Here is a 10533-nt window from a genome sequence, read left to right on the forward strand (position 1 = left end):
ACTATGTTACCCAGTTTCTGGGTCCCAATGGATAAAGGTAGTTTATAAAACAATCTGAAGCGTGGTTTTCAGTGATAGCCTACTCAACATTGGGTTGAACGTCAGGAAATCGAATTAATAAATAACATTCGTTCCCCGACCCTGACAATCTTGCAATTTAAACTGACTTAGAAAAGTTTAGTGCAGAATTTAGTTTTGGCAGTTGATTAAGAAAAAATTCACAGTGCCATGTACAGTTCTTGGAGCTAGCGATAAAATGACATTTTGGCAAAGAAAAGTAACCAAAATTTGATCCATTTATAAGCGCAATCATTGGCTAGTCAACGCCCGCATTTTTATTGGCTTTTTAGCCTGTTTTGTATGTGCAATACACTTCTACCATTACAAATTGGTGTCACCAGGGCTGGTTGTAGTTGTCTTGCAATATCTCGTCTTTTGTCAACAAGTACTCTGGTTTTTCTTGTGAATGTTAGCTAGGAGTAATGGACAAACGTGTCGCACCCGAGTGGAAAATGCCTGTGCCTGAAGTCAAAGTCGATTTGCCCCCTCTCAAGCTGTATAACAGCCTTTCTAATAGTAAAGTAGGTGTTTAATCCTGCAGTACGTCTCTAAAATAACATATAGGTTGCTTTTGTCCCAAAAAGAGGCAAAGATGTCACGTGGTATTGCTGCGGTCCAACCGTTTATGATTCTTCCCACATGGGTCATGCTAGGTGATTGGGATTCATCGATGTTTTATTGGCGCTAGGTCCTACATCTCCTTTGATATAATTCGTCGGGTTCTTGTCGACTATTTTGGTTTCAATGTTAAGTATGTGATGAACATCACAGATATCGATGACAAGGTAGGCTTCTCCATTTTATTTTGTTACTCTGTCGATCAGATAATCAAAAAGGCTCGTCAGAACTACTTAATTGAGAGTTACTTTAAATGTGCGTCATCATTTTCCCAAGTTAAAGAAGACATTCGTGCTGCAGTCAAGGTAAATATTTTAAAACATTATAGACGATTCTTGAAAGGTCTATACTATATTTCATTACTTTTAGTTATTGGAAGCGAAATCAAAGACACATCCGGAACCGGACCAACGGGAATATCTTAAACGTGAAGTTAGTCGTATTCGTACGCTGCTGACAAGCCGAACGTCGGTTATGGGTATGCTCACTGGGGCCCAGGACGCATTGGCTGCATACTTGGATGCTAAACACGGCTCATCAATTTCTGATTATGAAATCTTTGAAGCCCTTCCTCGACGCATGGAGGAGGAATTTCGTGATGACATGCGATCTCTGAATGTTAGTACGAACAATGGTTTCCATAATCCAAGTCCTTCGCTAGTTTCAATGAGATTTTGTATCTGTAGGTCCTTGAAGCCGATAAGTTGACCCGTGTCAGCGAGTATATTGAACCGATCATTGCCTACATTGAAAGAATTATCTACAATGGTTTTGCGTAAGACTGGTGTTAATAATTATTTTTATTAACGGTACATTTGATTTCACTAATAAGGCCTTTGCTCTCTTGAAGATATGCTGTCGAGTCAGGCTCGGTGTACTTTAACACCAAGAAGTTTGCTGAAACTGAGGGACATTTCTACGCGAAACTCGTGCCTACGGCTTACGGGGATGCGGCGAAGTTGGCCTCCGGCGAGGGGGATCTCTCGACCACCGAGGCGGAGAAACGAAACTTTAGCGACTTCGCTCTTTGGAAGGCCTCCAAGCCTGGTGAACCTGCTTGGCCTTCTCCCTGGGGTAGGGGACGTCCTGGCTGGCACATCGAGTGTTCCGTCATGGCCAGCGATACCATCGGCGAGTCTGTGGACATCCACACTGGCGGGGTCGACCTAAAGTTCCCCCATCACGACAACGAACTCGCACAGGCTGAAGTAAGTGATGCGTGAATTTTGCAGAAATATTCTGGTGGTAATCTATCTACAGTGAACACATACGTTTATTAATTTGGGTCTAAATTTCAGTCTCTTGAGCTAAGTTTTAGTTGAGCCTCCTTTTTCTTAGTCGCAGAAAGTACATGCATATATTTGTTGACTGGCATTTTCATAAGTAATTGTTGCTTTTGCGGGCTATATTTCATGACCTTTAAAATGTGCCGGTGGTTGGTCACCATTTGCAAGTTTACGTTCGGTACAATTGTGCAAATTATTTTAAGAGGTGTTTCTGCGATCAAATTTCTAGTGCCTCTGCTTTTAGGCGTACTTTGGGCACTCCCACTGGGTGAGTTACTTCCTGCACGCGGGCCACCTAACCATCAGCGGGTGCAAGATGTCCAAGTCGCTGAAGAACTTCATCACCGTTCGCGACGCCCTCAAGCAGCACTCTGCACGTGAGCTACGCTTTGCCTTCCTTCTCCACAGTTGGCGTGATACCCTTGATTACGGTGTGGACACCATGAATCAGGCCATTGCATTCAACAAGACCATTACCGTAGGTCCTATCTCCTCCTTTTACCACCCTTAACCGTCGGAGAGGGCAGGACATTAGCACGCATGTTGCTTCCTCATTCCTTACAAGTTGCGCCGCAATTTAGACACGTTAAGCGAAGATTTCCAACCTTGCATAGAGGAAAAAAATTAGAACACCTAGGTGAGGTTATGCATTTTTAGGACGTTGTATTCCCTATTTTATAGCAATGAAAGCATGCATCAACAACTACGATTCGTGGTTCATTCCGTATATGGAAATTCTTGTTACTTAAAGCCAATTACCTCTTGTAGAATTCATCCTGAACCTTAGGTAAGGGATAGCTTCTCCGATTGAACATGAACACTTAATTATTTTTGTCAATATTAAAATAAACCGCGTACGCACTTTATCCTATCCCATATAAACATTTTTAGCGGTGATATATCGAGCCGATAAGCATTAGAAACATACTGGACGTGGATTTCGAGTTCATGCTTAGTTTAGGAGCCCTGTCTTCGAGTGTAATCAGCGTTGAAATGACAGTATTCATTTTTAGTAAATCGAGTCAGTTGATATCCTGTCAGTTTTAAGCATCACTCACGCACAGAGTTCGGTGTGTAGACTGTTTCGTCGGTTTGAAAGTCATTTAGCGGCCCAATAAACTCTGGCCTTACGGCCACAACTATATGACCAGGTTGTGGTTATCGTGAAAACGTTGCGCTCAACTTGGGCAATAACTGTGATTACTATGGCTCCTGCTTTTCTCGCCTTCAACAGTATGCTGCTCACTCGTGCTCACTTTTTGGACGGTTGCACAAGAGTTCCTTGCTGATGAAACTCGCAACCGGGCATATAAAGTGCTTCAATAACTTGATTTTGCCGTCGTTAGCAGAGTTGGTGTTTGTTCAAAGATTAAACTTCTAGTGTGCATTAAAAGGCGCTAAACATTGCTTCTTAAAGGACTTCCTTTTCAACGTCTCACACACCTTGCGGTTACTTTCCTCGAGCAAATATGCAACCACCATGGATCTCCCCGACAACCAGGACCTCTCAAATGCTCTATCCACAGCCGAGAAGGAAGTCTTCGAGGCTTTGTGCGGTAGGACTGTTTTGCATACCTCGCTACGTATATGTTAGGCATGACGTTTTGTGATATTTACGCTTCCTTAGTGTAACTGGATTTTATTTTATACATCGGTATTCTTCCGTTTGTGAAAGACACTTATGAGTAAAATAAAATGCGAGATTATTCGCGACAGCGCTTTTTGGAATATCAGTGATAACATATTTCAGTCGCCTTTAAGCTATCCAAAAATGCAATCTTGTGTTTACTGCCTTTATGTTTCAAATATCATCTTATTTTGCCAGTATATTAGAATGTAGTACCATTTTTTAATTCTAGGAAGTGGTCATTCCGTAACATTTTTTTTGGGGTAAAGTTACTTGAATAATTACAGCAGTTAATTGTGGAAGAATTATGCAAAAGGGGTGTAAATTTTTTTCACGTAAGGTTTTCGAGCTTCACTCTCCAATTCAATGGCGCAAAAGCGTTTGCTCTATCCTTGGGAGCATTCGGAAAAGTTTTTTCATATTGAATCCTGTGGGTAAATATGAATCAAATAGAGACCAGAGCCAAGTGCAAATGCATTTACTAGCAGGAATTGGTTTCCAGACTCCATCGATACAAAGCGTGCGATGTTGGCGATTCGGGAGTTGATAAACGCCTCCAACCAGGTGGAGTGCGCGCAGCCCCTGGTCTCAGGCTCGATGCACCTGCTACCGCGAGCACAACAGTGCTACGCTCTCGCCGCTTTCATCCTCCGCCTGCTGTGTGTCTTCGGTGCTGCTGATCGTACCGCCCTGGCCGACGCCTGGGTCGCTTCCTACCACTCTTCTCCTTCCGTCAACGGCAACCCCTGGCCTATTTCACGCGACTACGTTGTCAAGGCGGCCAGCAAACCTTTATGGGTCTCCATGGTTGCACCCAAGAAGGAGACTCTCGCGGCAGCCTTCCATGGCACTGCGCTTGCTTGCAAGCAGTTCGTTCGTGAGGTACATGACGTGGCTTCAAATGGTTAGTTTCCTCCTCCTCACCCTAAAAATGAGTATTTTGGTATTTTGTTCGGTATGAGCTACAGCGGTCTCTAGAAGAGAGTTTCTTCAATGGTTCTCCATTGTATGTTACCGTTGGAGCAATTTGTCATGTAGCTATTTTTTAACACTTATTCAAAACACTTTGGTACACTTTTAAATAAACTTTATAGTTCATAAAATAGTCTTGTAACGGGTTCACCATTTCTCCCTTCCATCTGCTTTTCTATCCTTGGAATGAAAAGGTTGATTAGAGTAGAACACACTTTATTTGAGAAGCATTGTGAAGCCTCAAGGGGACCGGAATTCGTTTTCACCTCAGAGGTCACTGGCGTCCGCTCAGGTACTTGATTGGCATGTGCTGACCGCTTCTCACCTAAAAGATGCATTCGTAAAAACGCGTACTACAGTATTATTTCAAATTGATTAGGGTATTGTTAACCTCATCTTATGTGCGTTAGGGTAAATGCTTAAAAGTCGTAGGAATACTTGAACTATAGTCGTGTCAGTTTATCTCAGGCGTTTCTTGATTCAATATCAGGAAACAAGCACTATGATTGTGGGAGCAGGTACCACCATTTATGTTTGGGTCCTGCATCACATCTGCACTAACCCAACTAGGTGGTAGCATGATTACTGAATTAACTTTGTGTTATTGAAGTAGTTTTGCCACATCGCATCTGCGCAATGCTGGCAATAATATTTGTGTTTTCCTCTTTAGCCAGGGACGTGGCTGCTCTTCTGTCAAACTTCGAAACTACTTTGAAGAGGGATTTCAACTTGGATTTGAATAATATGTCAAATGATGCCAATGGTAAGTTTTATTTTTCTCAGAGAAAGCTAAATGCTTAAAGGGTTGTTCCATGCCTTTTAAAATTTAACACTATTTTGCATAAACTAGAAGGCTCTCAACTGTTATATCGCAATTCTTTATTCCTTAGCTTGACTTTATTATGTCAAACACGGCATACATTCTAAACAGTTGGCATATCCAATGTCTATATTTCTTCCACGCTTTTAATATTATTGAGAGAGACTGCTTGTTTAGTCTGTGCGCGACCATCGAGTAGAGCGAGTTTCTTTTTGCTCTCCGTTGACCCCATGGGGGTTAGTGTGCACTAATGATACTGCTAGCTCTGCGCAGTCTTCAGAGCTTGTAATTTCAGTGTCCTTTTGTCGGTATGCCTTCTGGTAACCACTCACCCACTTGTTCGGGTACCTACCTGATCAGTTGATTGCTTTTTGGAGTACAACTACCCTTCCAGTGAATCTGTCCATTGTCTTACGCATGGGCAGCGGCGTCCAAGCTCAGCTTACAGCCTTTCCCAATATTTGTGTAGAATTGTATCCATGATGGAGGCAGATCTGTGAACGTTTGCAGCTTTTAATCCTCTTTCTGACACTCGTAATTGATTAAACCACAAATCTCTCAACATTCTGCCACTCAACATGATTTTCCAGTACGTCAGTCAGTTACTTTAATACTTTAATTTTAGCCGCTTCACCGTATTGAGCTATAGGCAAAGTACAACAGTTCATCTCATGTGAAGATCCCTCATTGTTCGGTTCTTCGCCTAGCGACAATTCCCTAAACTAACTTGCTTTTTGATCTGACAGTAAAAAATGAGTAGGATAAAAGTCGACAACTCGTTAATTTACGAATCAATCACTCTTTGGTTCACTCCGCTTTGTATTCACAATATTTGAAACCACTTTCTTTGTCTTTTATGGATGGATTCTCCCCTTCACCCAGTCAAACTAGAGAAGTCGGCTTTTCGCTTTGTGGTTGAGTGTGGGAGACATTTACCAGTAAAATTTTTATTTGGGTAAAGCAACAGATAGAGGTTAACTCGATTTTTCCCCAGCATGTTTATAACTACTTCCACTGTTTTCAGTGATCAGTAGTTGTTACTATGGCCGTCTGACTCCTAAGGCTGATACTTTCAAGGTGCACCAGGATTGGTCCATTTGCCTCCCACTATTTCTTTCGAAAATTCACATGTCTGATGAAATTGTGGACCATTTTTGCACAAAGTAAACGATAGTTTATGCTCTTTTACGCATTGATAGTGCATTTCTGACAGCTACGCTCATACCGTTCTGACTGTCTCTATGGTTTACCGTCCTTTTACAGTTAAAGTGCCTTTGTCGTAACTTGCTTCTCGAGTCAAGGTTCCGTGTGCATTGAGTTTCCTCTGAAATGCTTCTAACTGTCATGTATTTTGTGCAATGGACCGCTTTGTAATCAATTTTTAGTAGTGGGCTGTGCGGTTGCTTAAACGAGCAATGCGGTACTTCAAGCGGTTTCAAAAGCTAATTGACAGGAACCCTCTTGCCTGTGTGACCACTTTGTGTTCGGCTTTTGGTGTGGTGGAATGTCCGGGATCCCATTCGAGCTCTCCCATTTTTGTTTCCGGTTCTTGCTGAGTCACATACAAGAATCTTCGCCCTGTTGTAAGTCTTGTCGCTCACTGGTGTAGTTGGCATAAATACACTGGCTATCTCCTAGGGTAAACTTATTGTCTTTACTTTTGCATTTATCACAAAGTGATCACGAATGTTACTAGGAATGCCAAAAGACAGTCGCCCTGCACTTAATGAGTAGCTCCACTTCGTGGTCGGTTAACTGAGCCCTTTGTTAAAGAATAGTTTACTCCCCTTGTTCCTAGGATTAGCTGGGATTCCTAGTATTTCAGTCGTTTAAGCTAATGTGCGTAGCAAACTATATTGAATACTCTTTATTTTCGTTCACATCACTACATTGCATTGTTCAAAGGTAGTTTTGTTTTCACTATCAGGCCTTTTTACGTGATCTAGTTGTGGCTCATTCCGAGTTTTCTAATCCTATTTAATGAGCGTATGTGACCTCTGTTAATCCCTCATGTTTGCCATTCCCAATGGGTTCCATTATCTACAGATGTAAGAGGCAGTGGTTTTAAAAACACGGATTTGACAGACTTTCTTTATACAGACTTTAGGAAAGCGATTATGTTGACTCTCGAGTTCATTTGCTTTATTCTTGTGCTTCTCCACCTCTTCGATGTTATCTGGAACCAGCGCCTGTAATACAGGCAACTTCTTGATGCACGAATTCGTCTTAAGGTAGAGGCTTTTACCACTATCCGTTTTACTCCCCCTAGTTCTTGTTCCTTTTGTAGTTCTTCACATCACTTTTGATTGATTTCTAACGAATAGTTGTGATTCATGTTTTATGCCTTTTAGTAGTTTAAAAATGCGAAGCTAGCTGGCATAAGGGTAATTAACTTAAGTACGTTTGTGTAAGCTGAATGTGTGAACTACTTGACTGGAAACCCCTATCCATTAAATATGCGCACTTACAGCGGTGTTTGACACGGCCCTGAAGCAGGCGCTGGGCGAATGCGCGACGTTGAAGCGCGTGCAAATGGGCGAAGTGGAGGCACTAGAGACGGAGGCTTGGCCAGTGGTAGCACGGCTGCTTTATGCCACGGCAGATCTGCGCCAAGGGGTACGCCTCCTCGCTCAGTCAGGGGGTCCGCTGAAGGTGCAGCTGCTGACAACTTGCGACCGCCTTCGCGATGACTACCTCCCTGTCCACGGCATCCGTTTGCAGGACCGAGCTGACATCGCCACCGACAAAGCCGATCTCCCTGCCATCGGCCTCGTCGAGGCAAAACTTCTCACCACTGAGAGGCGTGAAAAGGCCGAGGTATGTCACATCCTTCCAGTGTCCACTTCCTTCCATCGCTACTTATTTATTTTAGTAAGCGTATGCTTCACCGGCTCAAGGTATGCGCTTCCTCACTTATTTTAACGGTTCAATTAGGTTTAACGTGGGTTAGTGTTGTTATGGCTTCTGCCAAATTGGTATGCGCGTCACAATTATAGACGGGATCAAGCAAACAGCAGACATTGGATCCTACTTCTACTGTAAAACCAGTTTCGCAGTTGGAAGGTGGAATCCTTGCATGGAGTCTTCCATGACGATGTTAATAAGCGTTTTTGAGCGTCACCAGACGATCAAGAGACACAGGGAATCCATAGATGAGTTTCTTTTGGCTAATCATGTATCTCAGTTTGTCATTCAATAAGTAGAGGGCTTTATTTTACAATCGGTTCTTGTTGATGGTTGTGAGAAGAGCATTTGGAACTGGAATGTGCCAGTCTTCGAATGGTTTCGGGAACCCCCACTTTTAAAGTATTTACGCATACATCTTCTCGGAACAACCAGTTTCTGCTAAAGGTGTTTGGAAAAGTTATTTGACGTTCCATATTCTAAACTGGTTCGACAATAAAGTGAATGGTGTCCTGTAGCTAAAAAGAGACAAAATACCTATTATAGTCTAAGTTAAGGCTGTGCCGACTACTTCATGCCACATTATTGTGCATGGTGAATGCGTGCTGAATGGTTCATGCCCCTTCGCTTGACATCACAGCTTTATGATCAAAGCTTTAAGCTAGCCGATAGAATTTGCGAACGCGTTGAATCGTCTTCGGGATAGTGCTGCAAATTTGGTGTAATCACGATTCGGCTGTATTTAGGTCACATTATTAGGGGCGATTGCTTGTATTGTGTTAGTACAATTGGTCTTGTTGTACTTTTGTTTGTAGAGGGCCGCGGAAAAGGCGGCTGCGAAAGCCATACGGTTGCTGGCCAAAATGGAGGCGGGGAAACAACCACCCTCAGAGATGTTCCGAAGTCAAATCGACAAGTTTTCCGCCTTTGATGAAAAGGTCTGTTGTCTCAGCTTTCCCCATCTAATTTTCAAAATAGATGGGCAATCACTTTATTTAATTTAATATCCCAACAGAAACACCCTACACCTGCTCTTGAATTTCCCATTTTCCCAGTGAACTCTCCATCACTTACGCAGTTAAAATGTCTTGCTACTGTGTCGCTATCGGCGTACGCACATTCATATGTGCGTAAGTGTGATTCTGAGGTTGGAAAATGTCTTTCACAGATGTCTGATGTATGTGTAGAAAAATTAGCTTGTACTGACCCAATCTAATTCAATGTCACAATTTCCATTGACTGCACCACCACGTTTGCTGTGACATCTGCCCAGGTAGTCAGGATTAAACTGTCGTCAAATTTGTTTTCTATTGCCAAAATTCAGTTTGATGTTTGTGCATTTTTCACAGCAAATTTATGACATGATTATGCGTTATAAATCAGCGGTGTTACCGTCTTTATTGGTAGTTGATGAAGCCTTTTAAGCCTCTGACATTTCACTGTAATATAAAAGTGAACTACTTCAATTCGCTTCGATTCATTCAAACAAAATGCCTGATTTGGACTCGAGCTCTAAATAACTTTCCCTGAAAATCTTCATTAATGTCCCTCTGTGTGTATTTCTACTCTAGATTTAGTTGTCTATACTGAAGGCACGTTGCATAAGTAAGTTGCCTTTTGTAAGGCAAACTTTTTACACAACAGTTGAAGTTCTTTTTAATTATTTTGATGACGCTTATCCTTACCACTTATATTCGTTCTTATAAACGGAGATGGTTTGAGAGAAAGTTCAGGATTACTGCCTACGGTGAATACTGCAATTATCTCTCATACCAGATACTTTTGGTGTCTCCTCTATTGTATTCCCATCTATTTCCATCCGAAAACGAATGAGTTGCTTATCGTATTTCTTTTTACATTCAAGAATATGCCCTAGCCCGACATCTTATTCTGCTCGTACAATTCTCAAGCATTCCAGTAAACTATCATAAACTCCGTAACCACATTATTTGACCCCTTTGTGGTGTCCATATATTGATCACGGATGCAACAATGTATCATTGAGCGAATCTCGTCTCGCTGCCAATTCTAGTGTCAGTAGTGTGATCAAACTTGATAATTTTGGCTCCCTTCCCCGGTTCCTCCAATCGATACCTTCACGAGAGTATTTTTGGGTATTTTAGGGCATGCCAACGCATGACGCGACAGGGAAGGAGATTTCAAAGAGCCAGTTGAAGAAGTTGCAGAAGATGTACGACGCTCAGGCTAAACGCCACGAGGACTATCTAGCCAGTCTTGACTCATAG

The 10533-nt window shown here is 42.3% G+C and overlaps 1 protein-coding gene across 1 annotated transcript in view; it reads left to right on the forward strand. All coding sequences in view use genetic code 11, as the record gives it.

The window, feature by feature from the left end:
- EGR_00193 (Cysteinyl-tRNA synthetase, cytoplasmic) overlaps positions 1-10533 on the forward strand; it is a gene marked incomplete at both ends in the record, with an annotated part of 10934 nt that extends 401 nt beyond the window's left edge. The window contains 14 exons of the mRNA XM_024489442.1: positions 321-445; positions 474-581; positions 625-713; positions 749-983; positions 1048-1296; positions 1365-1453; positions 1529-1886; positions 2209-2442; positions 3382-3520; positions 4094-4495; positions 5234-5326; positions 7854-8200; positions 9103-9225; positions 10411-10533. Coding sequence (XP_024356120.1) covers positions 321-445; positions 474-581; positions 625-713; positions 749-983; positions 1048-1296; positions 1365-1453; positions 1529-1886; positions 2209-2442; positions 3382-3520; positions 4094-4495; positions 5234-5326; positions 7854-8200; positions 9103-9225; positions 10411-10533 — 2714 coding nt within the window. The remainder of the gene's footprint in view (positions 1-320; positions 446-473; positions 582-624; positions 714-748; positions 984-1047; positions 1297-1364; positions 1454-1528; positions 1887-2208; positions 2443-3381; positions 3521-4093; positions 4496-5233; positions 5327-7853; positions 8201-9102; positions 9226-10410) is intronic.

Source organism: Echinococcus granulosus (assembly GCF_000524195.1).
Source record: "Echinococcus granulosus chromosome Unknown EG_S00001, whole genome shotgun sequence".
Taxonomy (NCBI): domain Eukaryota; kingdom Metazoa; phylum Platyhelminthes; class Cestoda; order Cyclophyllidea; family Taeniidae; genus Echinococcus; species Echinococcus granulosus.